The 22,612-nt window shown below is 43.2% G+C and overlaps 3 protein-coding genes and 2 long non-coding RNA genes across 5 annotated transcripts in view; 1 reads left to right on the forward strand and 4 right to left on the reverse strand.

Moving 5' to 3' along the window:
- Positions 1–1,551: 1,551 nt before the first annotated feature.
- The window catches only part of LOC306962027 (gastrin-releasing peptide receptor-like), a 34,355-nt gene continuing 13,294 nt past the window's right edge, over positions 1,552–22,612 (reverse strand). The window contains exons 3-4 of the mRNA XM_079555047.1: positions 9,325–9,438; positions 1,552–1,835 (exon numbers count right to left, since the gene is read on the reverse strand). Of these exons, the coding sequence (XP_079411173.1) occupies positions 1,557–1,835; positions 9,325–9,438 (393 nt within the window). The 3' untranslated portion in view covers positions 1,552–1,556. The remainder of the gene's footprint in view (positions 1,836–9,324; positions 9,439–22,612) is intronic.
- LOC306962346 (putative ATP-dependent DNA helicase RecS) lies at positions 10,523–12,695 on the forward strand (the record flags this gene model as incomplete). The annotated part of the gene is made up of 3 exons (XM_079555465.1): positions 10,523–11,099; positions 11,264–11,343; positions 11,476–12,695. The coding sequence occupies exons 1-3, from the start codon at positions 10,633–10,635 to the stop codon at positions 12,693–12,695; spliced, it is 1,767 nt and encodes a 588-aa protein (XP_079411591.1). The 5' UTR covers positions 10,523–10,632.
- Positions 12,954–15,019, reverse strand: LOC306962347 (uncharacterized protein; the record flags this gene model as incomplete). The annotated part of the gene is made up of 6 exons (XM_079555466.1): positions 14,936–15,019; positions 14,793–14,869; positions 14,605–14,690; positions 14,387–14,511; positions 13,349–13,882; positions 12,954–13,273 (listed from the first exon to the last, which is right to left on the reverse strand). The coding sequence occupies exons 3-6, from the start codon at positions 14,616–14,618 to the stop codon at positions 12,954–12,956; spliced, it is 993 nt and encodes a 330-aa protein (XP_079411592.1). The 5' UTR covers positions 14,619–14,690; positions 14,793–14,869; positions 14,936–15,019.
- On the reverse strand, positions 15,037–16,103 carry LOC306962037. Its single transcript, XR_013792807.1, has 4 exons — positions 15,900–16,103; positions 15,345–15,790; positions 15,196–15,272; positions 15,037–15,113 (listed from the first exon to the last, which is right to left on the reverse strand). It is a non-coding gene; the product is annotated as an uncharacterized lncRNA (long non-coding RNA).
- Positions 16,112–17,551, reverse strand: LOC306962038. Its single transcript, XR_013792808.1, has 3 exons — positions 17,219–17,551; positions 16,938–17,038; positions 16,112–16,536 (listed from the first exon to the last, which is right to left on the reverse strand). It is a non-coding gene; the product is annotated as an uncharacterized lncRNA (long non-coding RNA).

Raw genomic sequence — 22,612 nt, forward strand, 5'->3', positions numbered from 1 at the left:
TTTAGCCTGCTGGGGGAGCATGTGTGAATGTGGCTCATGCGAGGACGTAGCTAGCTAAAAACTCCGACAACAACAGGAGCACCATGACATTTGGAAATTGTCTCGGCCATTCCTTCACGAGGACGACTTCCATCTCAAAGTTCTCCCAGCAGCTGGTAGTGTGTCCTGGTATGACCAAAACCTCTGTTGGCATCTTCAACGAGGAACACGCCATGAACATGGGATGGTTATTTGGCAAAAAAAGATGACCTTAAAGTGCTGCTTCACCTGCGATCTTCAACTTAACGCAGTACTTGAGCTTGAACAATCGCAACACAGGTTATGATGGCATCCATGCTGTTTCTGAATGTAAACACAGGTCGCACGTGTAAAGTCAAGTGACGGAAATCTGCGGAGAGGTGTGGATGGGTCAAATTGTAGGAAAATATGTTTTGAGAGATAACCTGCTACGTGTGGACAAGGCCTAATGCTGATGGCTGATCATGGAGGTTGAGGTTGGGATTGAATATTGTGCGTATTTGGGTCACACTTGTCCATCTGAAACGAGGCACAGGCTCAGTTGGGAAAAGGTCTAAAAAAAAACTTTAAAAAAACGAACAGACCAAGCCGCAGCCCGAGTTCATTATTTACATGCGCTATTAACAATTACAAGTTCAAAGGAGCATAATGCAAATCTATTTTGAGCCATGTTTGTGCGATGTGTTTCTATGTTAACTTTTGGACAGAGCAGTTGAAAACGGAGCAGCGAGGGCAAAGGATGCAAGAAACTTACGCTCACTCTTTACTATTTTCATTCATTACAAGGTTCACGTGGCTAAAGTCAGCAATTAAGCTGTGCCTTCGTACTCCATAGTAAATTCCCTGAAAACATCGGATATAAAAGATCGTGCCAAGTATGGCTAAATATAATAAAATCAATGTAGTGAACACATACGCCCCTGTAGGCAACACAAACAATATTTAAGTGCTGCTTATGAAAATAAATGAACTGCCTAAATGTAATTGGCAAAAATGTAGACTTCAGTATTAACAACTTTAGACATAGTTTAATGCTATGTGCGCTATGTGTGATTTTTTTTATTTTTTATGATGACATGTCTGTACTAGTGGATGAAACTCACTTTTCGCTTGCAGCAGTCCGATTTGTGCAGTACTTCATGATAATGGCACGAAGATGCTCCAAATTAGTTGACTCTTTAAATTTGTTAGATGGTCTGTATTGCCGGTGGATGTCTTCAAATGTTGTTGGAGTTGTTAACAAGGTTTTGTGTGGGCTGTGTTGATTGTGGAGCATTGTGGAGGCGAGCCTTTTGTCTCCAGCGTAGTGCGCATGTGTGGGATCACCGACAGAAAACAATAACATTCAACGTGCGTATAGGGGCCCTCAATCGTTATGGGAAAATAATGTGCATGTTTGTTGTGAACCGTTAGCCCATGTATTTGTACATTACTTAATAATATGTCTTGGTTTATGGAATGTGCGACTAATCTAAAATCATTTGACCACACAATCCCAAACTCTATGACCACTCTATGCTGCTGTTCCCCAGTGTAGCTCAGACACAGTCCTCCTGACGGACCCGCCTGCCGTTGATGCTCCCACTGGCCACGGAGTGATGGGTGCTGCGGAGCGAGGTGACCCCGGTGTTGTAGTGGGGCGGGCTTTGGGGCGACCTCCACGCGATGAGGCGGCAGCAACCACAGAGCTGCTGGTTGAACTGCTTCCGGAAACTGTCGCTGAGGAAGTACAGGGCGAGCGGGTTCAGGCAGGAGTTGGTGAAGGCCAGGATCCGCGCCCCCACGCTGCACACGAAATGCACCAGCGACGTGTCCACCTGAGGAGAAAGGGCGGGGAGAGAAGAGGATCTAATCATTTTCGTGTAGATCTTTCTGAGAAAGATCTACAGATCTTTCTCAGAAAGATCTGTCCGATCTGTCTAAAATGGTTGACAGTTTAAAATCCTCAGTTTGTCCCCTAGATTGTATTCCAGCTGGACTTCTAAAAGCTACTTTTGATTCTGTTGGGACTTGTATTGCACATTTGATAAATGTCTCTCTGATGTCAGGCTGTGTGCCCGCTGCCTTTAAACAAGCTGTAGTACAACCACTTTTGAAAAATCGCAACTTAGATCCTTCTGTTTTATCTAATTCTAGGCCTATCTCAAAGCTGCCATTTTTATCTAAAATCTTAGAAAAAGTGGTGTATGCTCAATTACAGTTGCACCTTCAATTGTTTGATATTGGTGAAAAATTCCAATCTGGTTTCAAATCGTTGCACAGCACTGAAACGGCTCTTTTAAAAGTTTTTAACGACCTTCTTTTAATAACAGACTCCGGCAGCTCAGCGGTTCTTGTGCTGTTAGATTTAACTGCAGCCTTCGACACTGTCGACAACAAGATTTTGATTTCCCGTCTTGAGTCTTGTGTGGGATTGCGAGGTACAGTGCTCAACTGGTTTAAATCATATTTGACAGATCGGTCTTTCATTGCAAATATTGATTCTTTTAGTTCTAAAAGGGCCCCCTTGTCTTGCGGTGTGCCTCAAGGCTCAATTCTAGGACCCATTCTTTTTGCATTGTATTTGCTGCCTTTGGGTTCCATATTTAAAAAATATGGCATTCAATTTCATTGCTTTGCAGATGACATACAAATGTATCTTCCCCTCAAGGTGAACTCACCAAACATTTTGCATCAATGTCTTCAAGAAGTGAAGGACTGGATGTCCCTTAATTTTCTAAATTTGAACGAGGACAAAACAGAGATTGTTGTTTTTGGCGACCTCAATCTCTGCAAAAATGCTCTTGGCGCACTTGAGTCTCGTTCTCAGACCTGTGGCAAAGCTCTTGGTGTTTTTATTGATAGCTCTTTTAAGCTGGAAAAGCAGCTGAGCGCAGTGGTTAGAGCTGGCTTTTTTCATCTTAGGCTTCTTGGGAAGGTGAAGCGCTACTTGCCCCCTAACCAATTCGAAACAGTAGTCCTTGCCCTTGTAACCAGTCGCCTGGACTACTGTAATTCACTTTATTTTGGCCTGAGCCAATCCTCGATTCAGCGCCTCCAGATGGTACAAAATGCAGCTGCACGACTGCTCTCAGGAGCATCACGATATGACCACATCACTCCTGTGCTTGCATCTCTTCATTGGCTACCTGTTGAATTTAGAATACATTTTAAAATCCTCTTGTTTGTTTTTAAATGTCTAATGGTTTAGCTCCACCTTATTTGTCAGAGTTGATATCTTTGCACAGTCCTGTCCGAGCTCTGAGGTCCGCTGATCAATATCTTTTAGACCATCCCAGGTCTAAGCGGAAGAGCAGAGGGGACCGAGCCTTCGCTGTAGCCGGCCCTAAATTGTGGAATTCTCTCCCTTTACACATTAGAACTGCAACATCTTTGGAGAGTTTCACGCGCTCGCTAAAGACTCACTTTTTTGCACTGGCCTTCGGCACGAGCTGAGCTGAGCATTTTTCTCATGTTGATTTTATTATTCTATTTGTATTAAATGTTGATGTTTTATTTTATGTATCTGTACAGCACTTTGGGGCAGTGGCTGCTGTTTGTAAATGTGCTCTATAAATAAATTTGACCTTGACCTTGACCTTGAAGCTTTAGTCGGTGAATGTCTTTATATATGTCTTTTTCGGGCTGTTGCATAAACCTTTCTTAAACCTACCTTTTGACCAGCTCGACACAGAAAATGCTATTTTTTACAATGGGCAATCAAAGAATTGATTTGGCTGAGGTGTGATCCAGCAAGTGACTTGGGATTTTATTTTGTGGTGTGTTTTTAGAGTGTTTTTATATTGGTTTTATCTTTGCAGTGCATTTTAACTTTATTTATAGTTTTAAGGACCCGCCCTCATCACATGCTTTTACCACCTGGTTTTATCACATGACTTTACCCAATCCCCGAGAGCCAACAATCACGGCACCTGTGTCTGGCGGGAATGGAGAACAAACAAAAGGCGCACGGTGGAACGAGAAAGAAAACAGAGAGAGAAACGAAAGAAGCGACGCCGCCGCATGGGCCGCTGCCGCCGCAATCACGGCGTGGGAAGACATGAAGAGAGAAACGAAAGCAGGACGCACAGAGCAGGAGCAGAAAGGCTGCGGCGCATCACCACCAGTTGGAGAGCAGGACGGCACACGCATCGGGGACCACGAGCACGCTGGGACCGCAAGTGTTACGAAGCGACGTACACGCAGGAGCAGAGGAGAACTCTGCCTCCAGTGTGAGTACCCTTTGGGAACGTAGTAGCACTTGTCGGATAAAGCTAGCCGGAGAATATGATTGGTTAGAACTTTTGACTGCCGCTAGTTGTTTCCGCGTAGGTGTCTCAGCGTGCGGAGAACGGGAGCCAGCCGGGAGGGATCGAGACTGAGTGAAGGAGTGTTGTGACGTTGGACACACGCAGGGGCAGAGGATAACTCTGCCTGGTGTGTAAGTATTGTAGCGACACTCCATCCGCGTAGCCTAAGGCCTTATTGTCTCGGACCCCCGTGCTGGCGTATGCTTTGCATTCACAGGTGACCCGGTGCGTGTGACCAGAGGATCCACTCCCTGGGCTGAGCGGAGCAGGAGGACCATAAGCACTTTACTGTGGACGGTGCCCTTTTAACGCAGTTTTATTTATTTTTTTAGCCCACCTTGTTTTTAATGGACTTTTAGCATAACGTTTTTACCTGTGGGCATTTTTACTGTTTTTAATCATTCTGTAATAAATTTTAGTGCACCTGGCCACTTCTCTGTCCTCCTTGGTGAACAGTGTGCTCTCACCCGGTCATTTCACCCCCCTTTTTGTTACAGTAGTTATTTTTCTGGTTTAATTTCATTTCACTGCACACACCTCCATAGCCCCCCCCCTCTTACAGAGGACCTAATCTATTTAAATCTCATATGTGGCTGCCTTCAGTCAACATCTCCATGGAGACAAGCCAGAGACATCCCACTCCCAGTAAGATTACATCAGGTCTTAACACATTTGTTCTGTTCTGCATTTTTCAACGATTAAAAAACATCTGCAATAAAATAAATGCTTGTATTTTATTCTATTTTGAACAATTATTCTATTATTTAACCCGAAATGCAAGTGTTGAAACCAAACCAAACCTCACAGAACTCATCAACAGAGCAATAACCCGCTTTCCCACATCAATAGTTGTGGACACTGAGCACCCTCTCCGTAAGCTCTTTCGGCTCCTCCCCTCTGGACGCAGGCAACGGTCACTTAGACCGTGGAACAGGCGAGTTTTGTTCCATCAGCTATCGCCATGGAAACGCTTTGATTTACAAGTACATCCGCGCTCCCATCTCCTAGAGGGGCCTGAGTCTTAATTAAAGACCTCTCTCTAGCCAAGGTTTACTTGGCAACTCAAGAGCCAAAGAGGTTCTGCGGATAAAAGCGAAGCATCCTCAATTCAATCAACACAGTCCAACTGGCGGTTTTATGCTTCGCAACAATGAATTCTTCGTGGATGGCTGAGAGCCTGCTCAAACATTACATGTGTGATATTTGTCGTGGGGTCCTGGCATTTCCTGAACATATCACTGCAGACACAAAAGTCAGCAAAGGTTTAGTGGCTATCGGCGCTAATGTAAGCCAGGATTCTTGTCTTTGTTGCTGAAGTTTGCCTTGCTCAAGTTATTTACTGGATGTTTATGTGTTTAGATGTGCTGTTTGACAGGGGGGTATGACGGTCCATAGAGTCAGACCCATAAACTAGGTATTTTCTTTGGTGCAATCGTGCAACATGAAACATAAAACATAGAACATAAAACTTGATAGATCTTTATTGTCTCTCCCAATAGGCAGAAATCTTTGACACGGTTTAAAAGGCATTCAATCATTAAGAAAAAGCAAATATAGGCATGCACCGATCTGATACTGGTATCAGATATCGGAGCCAATATATCGAAGCCGCTAATAATAATGCTAATGAAAACTAATCAAGGCTGGATCAGAAACTATGATGGAAATACCTAAATAGCCTAATAAAATAAAAGAACCACTGCTGAAGCCAAGTGTTTGTATTTTAGTTTAAGAAATAACTGATCTAACATATTTGTAATGATCAGATCACTGTATGTGAGTTGCTTCTATTAATGTAACCTAAAGCCTGTCATATACCCAATACCCAATAATTAGTGTAGAAAAGTCATAAATGTTTATCTAAGAGTTTATCATAATTGATCATTGATCTGTAATGACAATAAAATGACTTTATCGATCTACAAGAGTCTTGTTCATGATCTTTATTGCAGATGGGATGAGTGATATTTTTGTGAGTGTTTTAATTTGCTACTGGGACCTTGTATCTTCTGCCTGAGGGGAGCAGTTGGAATTGTGAATGCAGAGGATGGCCTGGGGTCAGCAGTGATCAGGGTGGCTTTCCTGGTCACGGCCTGCTGGTAGAGGTCAGAAAGAGGGGGAGAGGGGTCTGTGGCGAACCTGTGATTTTGGTGGCCTGTTTTTTGAACCGGGAGAGTTTGTACTGTAAGAAAATTGTACCAGGATATGATATTGAAGGTGAGAATGGATTCAATGAGTGACTGTTTGGCAGAGATAAATGATAAACTATAAAAACTTTACAACTATAAGGGATGTGTAAAATAGATTTGAAAAAACGGCAACAATTTGACACAGAACAACTAGCTTGAATGTGTTCACAGATGTGCAGGTGCATTAAGTGTTAGCAGCAGACTTTGGGCCAGATCTTGTGGTGGCGCACGGGGCGGCGCAGGCTCTTGGCGAATTATTTTCCGAGAGTCAGGGCTATATGTGCCATTCGCCTCCGCCACCTGTGAGGGGGCGTCACAAGAGGAGGTGACTGCACTGATGGAAACACGGCTGACATTCACTTCCTCGTTTACATTGCGCTGGCTTGCGTTCTTTCTTAAGCCTTAGGCTCTCACAGGTCAAACTAAAAACTTTATTTACCCCATCGTGAGCTAAACGATGTTCACGTCTCGAGAGAAAAAGAGCTACAGCGTCCGCTGTGGCGCGGATCGGCCCGCGCTTGGCGTGAACGCGAAGCAAAACAAAAGCACATGTTCACCCCCCACTCCCACACAACCACTCTCCTGGACGCGGAGTCGATCTGGTTGGAGGAAAATGTGTGTGTCTCAACCCACTTAAATGCGCCAAGTCTGGAGTGGCAAGATCACAAAGTGCGCCCCGACTGAGCGCAAAATGTCACGCTATCGTCTCCGTTTTGATGCACAAGATCGGGCCCCTGGACTTACCACATAGTGCAATAGAGCAGTGCAAATGTCCGGAACAGGTTATTACGTTCATGAGTCTGATACAGAGTTATTGGGTCTTTTTTGTTCATGAGTCTGATGGTGGAGGGGAAAAGAACTGTTCTTGTGGCGGGAGGTGGTCATGTCACTCGGACAGTGTGAGCAGGTGAGTCGTGTGCGTTATCGTCTCGCACAGTGTGAGCTCCTCCATTGTGGGTTCAGACCCCTTGTATATGCCATTCAATCCCACCGTGTGAGTTGATTGTTGATTCTCAATTGCTGCTTGTTTACTTTAACCATTTAAAAAGTATAAAAGAAAGAACAAACTACGATGTTACACAGACCTCGTTGGCATGGCAACATTAGACAGATTATAGAAGGTCTTAGGGATGTATTTGGTGCAAAATCCTTGAGACATGATGCAGATGTCATGTGTCGTAGCTTGCTGTAAGAAAAGGCTTTTATCGCTCAAGCATATCACATACAAACAAACCTTACCTTTAAGAAAGTACTTTGCTTGAGCGACAAAAACAACCACAACATGAGAGAACAGGCTTGTTGTCGTCATTCAGTGTAATTATTTATCCATTATTTCCAGAAGAAAGGCTGTCAAAATGAGTGAATTACTGATATTACTTATGTGGTGCGAATGCCCCAAAAAATTACATACTGGGGTCCTTTCAGTTTTACCGACGTCCCAAGGTATTTCTGTGCGAATAGAGCTTCAGTCTATGTACAACGTTTGCTAGTAGTACCCACAAATTTCCATGGTAACAGTGACATTATTTTAACATTCCTTGAGCACTTGCAACGGGCGTTGACACCCAATGACCACACGAAGTCCTTGGTGGGAAAACAAAAACAGTCTGGATAAGTCAGTGTTTCATCATCCAGGGGCAACGCTGGGACAATATTTCAGCCCGAGAGTTTTATTATTTAAACCGGCTCACACACATCCAGACTTGTAGCTCACCTCGCAGTGCGCCAGCTCTGAAAACTTAAGGTCATAGGATCAGTTCCTTCTCTTTTGCCTCATCTCGCACAGACTCTTCTGCATTATCTCCACTGGACTGCACCAACGTAAACTAACACCCCTGCTCTGGGTCAGTTTAACGTTCGATGGCGTTTCAACACCTCAGTCATTATTTGTGTATGTCTAAAACAGCGGCCCGGGCTCCTGCTGCAGCCCAGATAAAGCCTTTGGGCCTGTAATTGTACAACTGTGAAAGTCAATAGTTTTGTTTTTTCTGGCAATCCAAAAATACCGCGGCTTTTCAGGAAACGTCTCGACTCTCCCAATTACCCAGCACGCCGTTGCCATCATCCTATTTCATCCTATTAAAAAGCATTGCGATTTTGTCGTTGGTTGCTTATTCCATTCACTCGTGTTTGTGAACGCACTTTCAAGGACAGCCATGAAAAGACAATCGTGGGGGCTCTTGGTGACCCACATTAGCGCCATGGGTCACCATTAGCAACAACAAATAGATAATGTTCAAAAAATACTGCAGAAAAACAAACCCTTTGTCCCTTTTTCTCAAAGTGAACATTTGAATGAATTTAGTTTGAGGTTCATTTTGTACAGATGACGCCCTTTCACTGTTCCTTGCAGAAAGTTGGCCTCTGTTCAAGCCAACTCCGGGCATGCAGCGAGGCGCATTCTCGGAGTAATTGGCCCTCATTAAAAGAAATTGACCACAAGTGCATGTCTTTGTTCTATAAAAGAGTGTCAGCTGAGGCATTGAACATTTAAAATAGAGGCGTAATAATAGCCTTTTATCAAATGTACAAACCCAATGCTTGCTCCTTGACCTTGGACGATTCATTTGTATAGTAAGGGAGTATTTGAATGAAAAGAAATCAATTCAAACTGCTTTATGAGATGAGTGACTGCTTGTTTCCATTAATACTTCTTTTTATCAGTTGACAACTATTGTACATAGAGAGAATTTTGATGCAGGAAGTGTGCTTTGTTGATTCTTGTCTAACTGTCTAGACTTAACTCACCATCTTTTTTGGTGTGATTGCGACAACTGTGGGCAAATCATGTCCAACAGCACTGAAGCATTGAAGATTGCGTTTCTTACCTGGGAGTAGTGGTAGGAGCGGTAGAGGTAGATGACATGACTGGGCAGCCAGCACACGGCAAACAGAGCCACGAAAACCAGCACAGTTTTGGCCAAACGCTTCCTGGATTCAACCTGTTCAAGAGACAGAGGAGATATTTTGACAAACAAAAGCATCAGACCAAAAAGAAAGACAACTGATTGACAGTGGCATTTTACGTACTTGTATTCATTGCTGAAGAAGATAACAGTTAAAACATGGCCCCAGAGACGCACGATAATGTGATATAACCAGCAAATGGGGCCAGACAAAGCAGCGCTGTGTGTGGAGCTACAACAGGATTTACTAAAGATCTGCTTCACTCCTCAGACTAAATTAACACATCAAAGAGGAAACAGAAAACCTTTCTCTGGGATTTTTACAGTTTGTCACGTCAACAGAGTCGCAATCTGAGTCAGTGTTTAAGCTGCTCAAGACATTAGCATGCTGCCGGTTAGCAACTGTCATCAATCAACTGTCGATGGCGTCAACACGATAGAGACATGTGTGGCTCACATCTGTGAACACTGAGGAAATACTACAGTAATAGCTCAGCTCTGACCTCTGTCACATGTTGTAGCCAAGGTTTGGAGTGTGGTTCAGGGCTTTCTCTTGGAGAGGTCAGAGCTGAGCTGTTGAAGCTAAATTCTACCCGGTAGCATGCTAACATCTTAAACACTGACTCACTGGTTTCTTCGAATAAACGTGCACTCTCTGGGGCCGTGTTTTTTTGTCGTCTTCTTGAGCAATGATTACGAGTATATAAAAGTACCACTGATAACAAAGTTTGCTTTGTTTATACATCCTTTGGCGTACAAATCCCACTTAAAAAGCTGCTTTGTCGATCAATTTATGCGCGCTTGAACGAGTGAACCCAGGTGCTACTGAAGTTTCGCCTCTCATCCAAAAGGCTTTGCCAGCGACACTAACCCCCGGCTCACATTAACTACGGTCCGGTCCGGGTTCGGTCCTGATCCAGTCCGGGTTTGCCCCAAACTACCACTCACAGTGAGTCCGGCTGACACTGTGGCTCCGCCGGCTCCGGCGCCAGAGGCTGCGCCAGGCACACAAACGGCACTCGCGAGAACAGAAGTGCGTGCGGTTTGCTAGCCTGGGATCCAGAATGATCCCCCTCTGTATATTTCATACACGGGGTATCAGTCTGGCAAGCCCGTCCTTGTTGGCTGCTCAGCCGAGTTCGAACGGTACCGTGCAATCAGATTCGTTTATTTGCAGTGACGCTAACTGCGTCACTCTTGCGCTGCGGAAGTCCCCTCACAACAACAAGGATGGCGCTCGGGAGACCTGAAAGTATGTTCCAATCCGCAGTAAATTCTGTTTTAAATGATCAAAACCACATCGAGTCACTTAAGGACCAGCAGCTAACAGCACTGGAAGCATTTATTTTAAAAAAAGATGTTTTCGCCTTGCTTCCTACTGGCTTTGGGAAGAGCTTAATATACCAGTTGGCTCCACTCGTTGCGAAAAAGATGTCGCTATATGAAAATCCAGTTGTGGTCGTGGTGTCTCCTCTGCTTGCACTCATGGAGCAGCAAGTTACCGAGGCTTCGAAAGTTGGAGTAACCGCTATGCAGATCGGAGTGAATAGCGACGTGGAGATTTTCAGCGGTAAAGCGGAGTTGTTGTTCGGTAGCCCAGAAGCATGGCTGTTAAACGACAAATGGAGGCGCCTGTTGTCTAACATCAAGGACCTGGTCGGCATTGTGGTTGATGAAGTGCACCTCACTTACAAATGGTAAGCTTTCGCATTTTACTTGTAACTAAAACAACATCCATAATGATTTGTTATACATGCACCGGGTTGCACCCGCTTACAGCATGTAATGCTTTATATTTGACTATAACTTATTCAACCTTCGCGTCAAGTTAGTGTGCTAATGCTTTCCTTCTTTCTACTAGGGGCCTGGCTGAAAAAGGACAAAGCGCCTTCAGAGAGTGCTTCGCCAGACTTGGAGAACTGAGGTCCATTGTCAAAGCAGGTTGGTTTATTAGTCTTAGAATAAAATAAATTCGAAATATGTAATTATCAGAGTTGAAATACAACATTCATTAATGGCTTTTCAATAATTCATTATAGCTTTTAAATGTACATATGAATTTGTGTCTTACAGGGACACCTATTATGGCCCTAACAGCTTCTGCTGATGTCCAGTCAAGAGCCAGAGTGGTGAAGCAGCTTCATCTAGAAAAGGCAGTGACTGTGATTGAAAGCCCGAACCGGACCAACATCAGGCTTGGATTGGCCCATATTTCTGGACCTCACCTGGACTGCATGGACTGGATAGTACAGGAAGTCAAAGAAAAGGGAATTGCCATGTCTCCTGTTATTATTTACTGTCAGACTTTAAAAGATGTTGGACGAGTCTTCTGCTACCTAGAAGCTGAACTTGATGAAGATTGTTGGGTTGGCAGAGATCCCATGCACCAAGCAGAGAACATGATAATAGGCATGTTTCATAGCAAAACACTCCCACACAATAAGAGCAGAGTGCTGTCATCTTTGAGTGGAGAAGGCAACTGTAAAGTTGTAGTTGCAACTACTGCACTCGGAATGGGTTTAAATTTTCCAAACATTTCTCATGTGGTTATGTATGGTGTTCCAAAGGACATGGAAGCCATTGTGCAGGAGATAGGCAGGGCAGGCAGGAATGGAAAACCGTCACATGCTGTTATTTATTTTGTCAAACAGCACACTAGGATGGATCAAGCAGTGAAGGAGCTGCTAACTACCAAAAGACACTCTTGCATTAGGAAGGCTTTGTACAGCCATTTTGACAAAAAAGCCACTGCAATTACACCAGGTCATCAGTGTTGCACCTACTGTCACTCTGTATGCCAATGTAACACAGAAGGTTGCCCAGTTTCTACTCCCGTGTATGAACTGCCCCCAAGGCCACTTCCAGAACATCTTGTTAGTAGACAGGTGACTGAAGGAGATAAGGTGCTCTTAAGGGACCTCTTGTTGCAATATCAGATAACATTACTCAAGGAAAAACAACATTTGTACACAAATAGAACCGCTTGCACTGGGTTTGGCTCTGAACTCATTGATGCCGTTATAGAGCACAGTGAATATATCTTTGATATACAATACATTGGCAAGCACCTACCAGTATTCAATCAGACACACGCATATGCTATCCTACACATTATAAATGAATTATTTGAGGACATTGCAAATTGCCCGAGTCCTTCCGCTACAACAGCTGACAGTGTCATCTTTCCAGACATATATTACACAGGGTATTATGATGAGCCAAACATGGACCAAGAACACACATCCGCAAGCAGCTCAGAGTCTGGAGTTGCTGCCATTGAAGGTTCAGATTAATACTGATGACACAATTCTCACTTTAAATACTGTATGTGCCATATATTTGAAGTCATGTAAATCCCTGTACTTTTGTATTTTTCTTTGAGTCTAAAAATAAATGTTTGAAGAGAAACTTTTACAGCTTTTTATTAAACACTGCACCATAAATAAACACTGTTGGAATTTAAAAAGTAAAACTATTATTTCACACAAACACATTTATAAATAAAATAACACTACTTGTTGTATTTTGCAAGCACAGTCAGATCTGTTTGATCAGACAGCAACTTTTCTCCAGTCTTTTATTTTTGTTTGCATCCATAGGTAAAGGTTAGCATACTGTAGTCTTCCCAGCAAGTCTTTCCCAAAAGAGGGGAATGACTGGTATTCTCTCCCTGGCTGGTCGTGGAACAGTTGTCTGTCCTTGAAAATGGCCACAAGAGTTGCAATGTCTTGCTCCTCGCCTGATGTATGATGCACACCACTTGGTTTGGTGACCTCCAGCTCCCTGTCAGTGTTGTCCATCATCTCTTTGAGTATGCCAATAGATTTACTGATTCTGTCTGCTGAGGTTTCATTAAGATTTGGGCCAAGACCTTTAAGAAAAGACTTTAAGTAATTGTTCATGTGCTCTAAGTGCAAGTCAAGCGGTATGTTATTCCCCGCTCCACCTCTTCCATTCCAGAATCGGTTCCATTTTAGATTGTGGGCCATTCTCGGGGACAGTGTGGCATTAAGTTGCAGAGTCAGTAATAAAGTGCTATAAGCATACTGGCTGTGACCATATGCCTTGTAGAAAAGGAGAGCAACTTGGTAAAGCCGCATCAGCCGTTCTCCATCGCCCTCCTTTACAGCATCCATCATGTTCAGCAAGACAAAGCTGAAGCCTAACCTTGCTTCCGAGTGCTCTTTGATGGAGTCTGGCTTGAGTGCTGTTGTTGTAGAAGGTGACGGTGGAGAAGACAACACTAGATTGTGTTTCTTCTCTTCATGCCTTTGCCTTGCCTCTGGAGAAATGTATGCTTTGTCACATTCTGGCTCACGACACTGGAATTGAGCTGTAGGTTGGTCATCTGCTTTACCAAAGATTCCCAGCAACATGACATACTTGTCGATCAACTCCTCTGTTTTGTCATGAAGCCACGTTCTCTGGTCTGCTTGGCACCCAGATTCAATGTCAGCTGGAATGAAATTGGGTGGCCTGTCTGTGTACATATGAAAATATAGAAATTACTATTATGTCACATAAATAACTATCTTCATTAACATCACTAGTGTTTAGTACATTAATAGTTTTACTATTTGGTCAGTACATTTTAGAGTCTGTATGTTTACTTTCTACATCACAGCATTTTAAATTGATTAAGAGCCAAAGTATTTTAAACAGTATTTTAAACATCTGTCGTATGAATTTCAGTCAGTGAAGTATTTCTTGTTTGAAACATCAAAACAATAAAGTATGAAAACATCAGTAGTTCATTCTGACAATTAACCGGTAACAATTGGTTCAGTCCTGATGTACACTTATTTTCCATCTTTTAAAGTGTCAAAAAAGAAAATGTGAAATACTTTGAGCTATTTAATCATAGGGTACATACTAAAGTAGAATTTGTATGTGCCACTTTTGCCGAAGTACATTTACACGACTGATGTTCATGCTTTAAAGGATTTCTTGAAGACATAAAAAGACAAAATAAAAAATGTAATACCTGACAAATCCTCGAGGCCAAAGTGCTCCAGAGCTGCGGCCAGGAAAAGTGCTGCCGTGTCTTTCCTCAAAAAATGTTTGTAGGCATCGTAGGCGGCTGTGGGGCCTTGTTTAGCATTGGAACACCTGTGTACATATGGTTGCAAAATAGCATTAAGATCATTCGCCTTTCAGAAAAACTCCACTGTCATCAAATTAAAATAAATGAGAATACAAGACCGTGCCAAATTCATGGTGGCAGGACTGCTAAATCATTTCATGGGGCATCCAGACAATTCATGTTGTCTTGGAAGCACTGGAAAAGACTGTACAGACAGAAAAGTAACACAGATGTAAGTACAACGTGCCGTGACAAACATTTTCATGCTTTATAACACACCACAAAAATGCACTTGTAATCAATGTACCTCAGCACATTCATGTTTGAAAAAAGTGTTCCATGATCTTTGGACGACATCTTGTTGAAAAATATTTTGTAATGGATCTAGGGAATTCAAATGAATATTAAAGTACTACTGCAGAATATAAAGTATTTAGCAACATCACATACCTCAAGCAGATTCCTGATGGCATGCCAATCTTCAAACTTAAATGCTAAACCTTCGAGTCGTTCTTCCTCTGTAGCTCCACCTCTAAAAGTCCATTGAAGGTTTCTACAGTTTCCCTCAGTGAGGCGGTCACCACCTACAAAAACCTTTTCCAAGCCATGTGGTCCCCTTGGAACATATCTGAACAGAAATTATATAAAAGTGTGTAAAACATTAAAACATTTTGTTCAACAAGTATTAGAGTAAATAAATATTGTGTTACTCTTTCTGGAGATGGGTGAGTACATCTATCAAATCCCCTGTTTTGTTTTCATTCTTGAAGAGCAGTCCAAGGGGGTACTGTAAACAGTAAGTAAAATGGTCAATGCAATACATGCTTCTGCTTTAAAACAATATTAAAATTATACATACGTCTGTGGAGCGTAATTTCATTTCTTCAGAATATTTATGTGGGATGTGATTTAACACAGCCTTGGAAAGTGGCTTTAAAACTTCAAGATGTTGAGTGAGAATTCTGCTGCCCAACACTATAAACTCTCTCCTTATGTGAGCTTGGGTTTCTGATCCTGGAAGCGAGTGAGAAAGATTGTAAGTGGTAATGTCAATATCTGGCCTTACATCACTGAGGTGGCTTGTTTGAATACGGTCTTCAACAGCAATGTGATGTATCCAGTGGAGGGATTTATTGCTGGTGAGTGACGATTGCTGGTGAGCCTTCATGAAAAAGTCTAAATTGTCCATTGTTATTGAGAATGTGGGTGGTGGCTCTGGTTGTGTGGCAGCAGGTGGAGTGTTCATTTCTGCAGTCTCAGAGAATGGTAGCTGGCTGAAGAAGTTTCGGCTTTCAGTATTGTCATCTGTGGAAAATGTCAAATGAAGAACTTCATTAAAAAATAAACAAGTGCAAAATAAATACAAATGTTTTTTTGTTAGTTTTAAACTTATTCAAGTGGGGTAGAGTCGCACCCGACAGTGAGAGGTCCTCCATGTTGACGCTTGCCATGTCCACAGGGTGCCCATCTGCTTCTGAGGTCAAGTACAGTTCTGTGGAAACTTTTAGCTCCTGCACTCTTTCACCGCAGGTGGCAGCCAACTCCTTTTGTTTGCCAATGGCACACGTGTATGATGTTGTGATCGCCATTTTGCTTAACCTTTTGAAGGCAGCTTTTTTCGCACCTCCATGATGTAGTATGCTGTTTACATAGTATGCAAAGGCTGACATCCGAGGCTCTCTCCCCCGTAGTGCTATACAAAGTGCAGCACATGCAGCTGGCAGACATTTGCTGCTGACTGACTGGAAAATTGACAACAAAAAAGGAGACATGTTCTCCAGGTCAACAAGGACCTTATCAAATGAAAACGACTTGAGGTCTTCTGGCAAAGTTTTCCACAGCACAAAATTGTTGTTTGGGTTTGAGAGGCACTGACATTCTTCACTGATGGTAGTGAGAATCTTTGATTTTAACTCCCCATACAGTTCTTTGTGGGTTGAAATTAAGTTGGCTGCAGTTTTCCAGTTTTTATTTGTGATGTGTTGAATAATCCCAGCTTCAGATGGAGAAGAAACCTTAACAACAGTTTTGCTTGCATACTCAGTAATAACCTGTAAAACAGAAGAAAATTTGATTGCATATGTTAATAACAAAAGTTGTGAAACTTACTATTAATGACCATTTGGTAAGAGACCCCTCTCTGATGCACAAAAGGGAAGGGGTAAGACAAGACAGGACTGTATTGACACAGTGAATTACTGTGTGTGTTACACTATAAAACGCACAAAACAAAGTGTGATAAATAACTTGATGTGAAGTAAACTGGTTGTTAATAGGGATAAACAGAGCCACATTTTGTTTTACCTTGTAGACAATGTGGCTTTACTTGCTGTAAACATGAAGATTTTTATCTATTTATCAGTAAAGATAAATATCCTTCAGTAGCCGTTTTTAAGAAAATTCTACACACTAGAGCATAACACAAGAGCATATTAAGATTAGCCATGTTCACCTGTGTGATGCTTCGCCTTGCTGCAGTGGTGGGAGGACTACGGCGTATTTTCTTCACTGCTCTTGGAGTTTTAGATGGAGTCGAGCGCTCTCGTTTGTCACCTGATTCACATCAAAATAAAACATACTTTTATTGCCGTTTTCAGATAAAAATGAATAAATAACTAACCATTTTCACATGTGCAACAACGAATAATGATAAATAACGATAATGCCAACACTGACATGCTTATCAAACAAAAGGAAGAAAAGATAAAGAATACTTAGAAAGTTGATGAGTACCGGCAGAAGAAGATGAAACTTCTCTTGGTTGAGATTCGGATGTGACACTGTCCTCCTCTTGTTGCCATCTGCGCAAAATTGGTAGGTCCCGTTCCAAACGACCGATTAGATTTAAACAAGTCTTACAGAGTCTTGTCGATCTTTTTACGTCTGGTGTTAACGCAACACCCAAATCCACAACTCGTTGCAAAATAGGCGAGCTCCGTGACTTGTAACCCTGTTCGAAAATCAACACGGAGTTGCTAATAACACCATGTATCCTCAAGTTTTTACCGCAACACCGACAAAAGTCATTGACAACTGTCTCTCTTTCACTAGCCATGTTGAATAAACTACAACGATCATCGCCACTCGGTTTATTTACTTCCTCACTGCAGCGTTTCTTGTCGCTTTTCTGACGTCATGTCCGCCCTTCGCTGATTGGTTCACGCCGCTGTCTGTTTGCTGTGGCTGGCTCCGCCTTGGAAATGTGGCTGAATGGATCTCAAACCAGACTCACACGCTGGTACAGCGGTGAGTCTGGATTATTCCAGGCTAGCGGTTTGCCCGCTTAGTGCGAGTTTACGTGATGGTTTTTGTAAACAAAAGCCGCATTTTCCAGTACAACGACTCTCCCCAGTGAAGTGGATGCTTTGCAACACACTACTGCCCCCGTGTCACTGGTAATGGAGAAAAGTTTACATTTACGACGTTACGCGCGTGTACAGGTGGTAAACGAGACCAAATAAGTAGCGAGCAGACCGATTTTATTTTGAAATACACTGGATCTTCTTTCCTCACGAGACCTGACTTCCTGCTTGGCTCGTGTTTTTCTGTCAGCTTGATCCACTGGGGCTCCGGCGTTCTTGCAGGCTCTTTCCGTTGACGCCGGAAGACCGCCGGATGGCCTCGGTAGCCGGAACCAGACTTCGCGGAGCAGTGTGAGTGTGCAACATTGGTTTTAATGAGTTTCTAAGTTCGCGGATGCCGTACCGGACCTTAACCGGATTTAATGTGAGCCGGGGCTAAAGGTGCGTACACACCAAACGTGCGTCCACGCCCCATCTGCCTCTCGTTGGACGCCAAACAACGCCGCTTCACATACTTCACACTCGCGACAAACGCCTGTTTGCTGGCGCGTGAAGTTTTGCAAGCGTCATACATAGGAGGCGTGTCTGGCCACCAATTGTTGACTCAGGGCGCACTTACACTTGACATCCGAATCTGCCACTCTCTAGCTCGTTTGGATGCCCCGAACGGCCCGCGCTCACACTTACAAAAACGAACCGAGCCGTGGCCGAACACGAGGAGTTGTTTACAAGTGCACGTGAGCAGCAGCAGCGCAACATAATGCGGAAGAAGAAAAAACCTAAGCAGTTTCGTGAAATAATGTCTACTATGAGCCCTGTCAAATCTCTTTACTCCACTTTTCTTTGCATTTTACTACAGTTTAACAAAAAGGGCTATGGTGAATATAATAGTCGATTTTAATAAAGCAGAGAAATAGAGAAGTGCGCGTCCCTCTGTCCCGCTCAGCTGAGGCGGGGGGTGGAGCAGCACCTGCCGCTCTGAGCCTTTCTTTGGAGTCATATACAGCCTTCAAAAAGGCTACGAGAAATGAAGATATGAGCTCAGTTTATGTCATTCATTGCTGCTTCGGCCACTGGTTAAACAGCTTTATGTTGGTGAACTCCTGAAGTCTACGCTTTACGTTACGACAAAGCACTTAACACGAACGCGCACCAAAATCACAAGCGATAAAAGCACCCGCAGGTTTTATCTGTCCCACTAAAGCCTGCGGCCAAACCGGGAACAGTAGCAGAGAGGGCGGAAGAAGCGCAGCCGCTCCCGTAAAGTCAGCCCGAGACGTGCGTGAAGCGGCCAGGGCGTCGGGGTGAGCGGTCGGGGAGACGAACGGTGGCCGGGGGTCCGGGGAGCCGCCCGGGAGAGAAGCGGTCGGGGGCCGGGGAGACGAGAGTGAGGCAGCCGCTGCTCTGTTTGATAAATACAGCCTTTTCTCACTGTTTTACGTGACAAATGCACCCGCCCATACAACCGCCGCTTGTATCCGTGCGTGTGCGCAAACACGAGCAACCGAGCCGCGCTCTGGCCCCCCTCCTCTAAGCGGGACAAAGTCCGGAACCGAGTCCGACTCGGGCATGGTTTGTTGCAGGTAACAGGTGACGCCTAAGCCCAGTCAGCATCCCTGATTGCCCAGACAGCAATTAGGTCCGGGCCAGCTCCGTTTTCAAGTCGCCAAATCCTCCTAGGAATCAGATCCGTATTGCGGATCTGAACCAGTTCCCCATCAGACTCGTTTTACTGAACTTACTCCCACTATAAGAATCATAGCTCCGGAACAGCTCTGGAGCAGCAGCGTAAACCGGATCTCTGGCCACCTGGCGCACCCTCAACATCACCGACTCGGAACAGCTCCGGAGCAGCACCGTAAACCGGAGGAGCCCAAATTCAAATTGTTTGACAGTTACTCCTTTTTTTTAAACGTTTAATCAGTTGGGATCACTCTCACAGTCCTTCAGCAGCACCGAGGGACACTCGCCACATTCCTGGGTAAGTCTTCATCCTATACTGTTTTAGACGTAAAACATTTATGGCTTTTAGACCATGTAGCTAAATCATACAATTTGTTTGTTAGAAAACTTGAATGGAAATCATACAAAACGTCGAACTATATTGTGTGTCTACAGTTGATCCGTTGAAGAGCCAGTTTTTAACTACTACCGGAGGCGCGCGCTAACTCCCCCTTTTCATATTTACAATATGAACCAGAACACAAGTAACACAATGGTTTCACAAAACAACTGTTAGACAGTAAAGTCAAAAGTTTAGCATTGAATGAACACAAAACGTAAAGTGCACCGCGGTCCCGGTCCTGTCCGGGATTCGCATTTGTCTCAGGGCATGATAGCTGTTCTGGCCGCTAACGTTTGTGCAAATGTGTGATCCACATCCTAATCCTTCATCAGAAACTACTCCGTTAAATGCTCATTTTTGTAGGTCTGCGGGTCCCTGTGCGCCGTGTATCCTGTTAAAGAGGCTCTTTTCCTGGCGTTTTCGTGAGACCAATGGGTCTCATATACTTTTTTTTTTTAAATCATGTTTTATATCTCTACAGGTTTTGTACATAATTTGAGGTTTTCACGGACGTTGGGTGGACTTCATTTACATGTAAGTGGAACATATCAGAGAACAATTACTGCAGTTATTTACTGTTATAACACTCTCTCTGTAACATTGTGGTTTTGCAGGACCAAATATAAAGATGGAGCAGGCTCACTGCATGAAAAGCTGAAACACTGTTTGGATTCCACTCATCCACAATCGTCCCTTTAGGAACCCGGAGCTACCACAATGAAAAATCACTCAAGACAGGTCAGTCACCAAACTTGTGTTTTGAATTGCTTACACTGTATGTTGTACATTATATATCAAAAATACTATGAGAAAATCTATTCTTTTTTTTTTGTCCTTTTTTTGATGAACTTTTTCTTATTGGTGTGATGCCATTATTGCATTTATAGTTTTATCAGTATACAGGCATAGCACACTTTTCACCCCCATTTTCTTTTCCCCAATCCCCTTTGAGATGGGCATCAAATCAGTTGATTCATCAAATGATACACAAAACAAAATCAATTATTTTAAAGATAGACACTCATACAACATCCAATATATGTGTAGTTTTATTTTTTATTTTTTTATGACCAACATGTTCAGGACTGAGGCTGAATTCAGAAGGACTACATCTGGAGTAAGATGTTCTGTGATTGTCCACGAGGCAACACACTGGACTTAACATGTAAGTGATATTTATTGGACATTGTTTTTCCTTTGACCAGTACATGTCTTGTGTCTGACGCGTGTTGTTGTTTTTGTGTTGGCAGCCCTGAACCAAATGCTGTTCCTGATGAAAACATGAGAAAGAGAATTTTCCTCTGGAGCAACAGAACTGTAAAGACTGGGTTATGAAATCACTGAGAGACTGAGGGCTGACTTTTGGACACTGGTGAGGAAGGATTTTGAGGTTTGCTTTGTGAGATACAACATAGTCCACTGCAGTGTTCTTTATAATTTGCTTTAGGCTTATCAATCTTATTTCTGGGGGGCATTAAAAGGATTAAGTCATTAAAGGAATTGTATGACAATCATAAGAAGGAAAAAGTTCAGATGAGTTTGTAGGTCTTAGCTTACAAATGAGGCACTACACTGCCTATTAGGCTGTAAGCTCCAGTTGGGAAGGTTTTAGATTTAGGTAAAGCCAAACAAATTTTAGAGAGCAAGATCACTAAAAAAAAAACACTAAAATGATGATCCAAATGCACAGTTTCTTCTCAAAACTTGCCGTACATGTGTATGTAACAGCATGTAGAAACATGTAGCAATTTGAAAAGCATATTACACGTTTTCTGTTCCGAACAAAGAGTTTTGGCGATTTTGTTACAGCCTGCGTTACAGCCTGCAGTTATTTATTTATCTATTTTAATATTTTTGTAAAACAAAATAAATAATTATTAATTATGTGCATAACAGTTAAAAGAAAGCAATATATTTTAATGAAAGTAATTCTTTTATACTTGTATACAGACAATTTTGTGTAAGATTCCTTGTTGCTAACTTATGTGATTCAACATAATTATGCTATTTGTAAATGTTATACATTTCTGCATGACTTGTTTAGAAATAAACTATTTTATACATGAATGTATGTGTGTGTGTGCTAATTTTACCATAGGCTGTAATCCGTTTTACACCTTTGAACCGGATTTAAAACAGATTCTGTGACACATGGCCAGATCCGGATAGGATCCGTCCCAAATATGCTAAAATCAACACTCATTTCACGTATCTGCACCAGACCCGTCCCGGATCTATATAAAAATAGCCTCCGTTTTGAACATCTGCACCGGAACTGTACCGGATGTAGCAAGTTTTTGAAAGATCCGGGGCAGTTCTGGCCCGGCTTCTCTCCGGATCCGTAAAACGGATCCATGCCGGTATTGGGCCATTGGAAAAAAAGACAAAGGCCCAGGTTGGGATAACGGAGTTGGGCCAGATCTACTGCTAGGTCTGGCCCGGATCCGGTCTGAATGTATTTTGCTGTCTGGGTGGTTAACAAGGCATAAATGAACGCACGTGTGGATTTGATTACTTGAGTGCATGAAGCAGTGGGCGTGGCCTCCCTGTTCGCTCACCGCGCTGTTCCCCGTGGCTTTCACGCGCGTCCTTCCTCATCTGCTCGCGTTTGCTACGCTTAATACGCGCGGACAGCTTTGCTTGCATTTCGGAGCGCGTTGAAGCGCCTCTACATAGGGTTAACATGGAAGTTGGAGGCGTGGACGCTTTTGGTGTGTACGCACCTTTAGGCTTTCTGCTCTCAGGCAGACTAGATCTAGA

The sequence above is a fragment of the Gobius niger genome (genome assembly GCF_951799975.1).
Source record: "Gobius niger genome assembly, chromosome: 4".
NCBI lineage: Eukaryota > Metazoa > Chordata > Actinopteri > Gobiiformes > Gobiidae > Gobius > Gobius niger.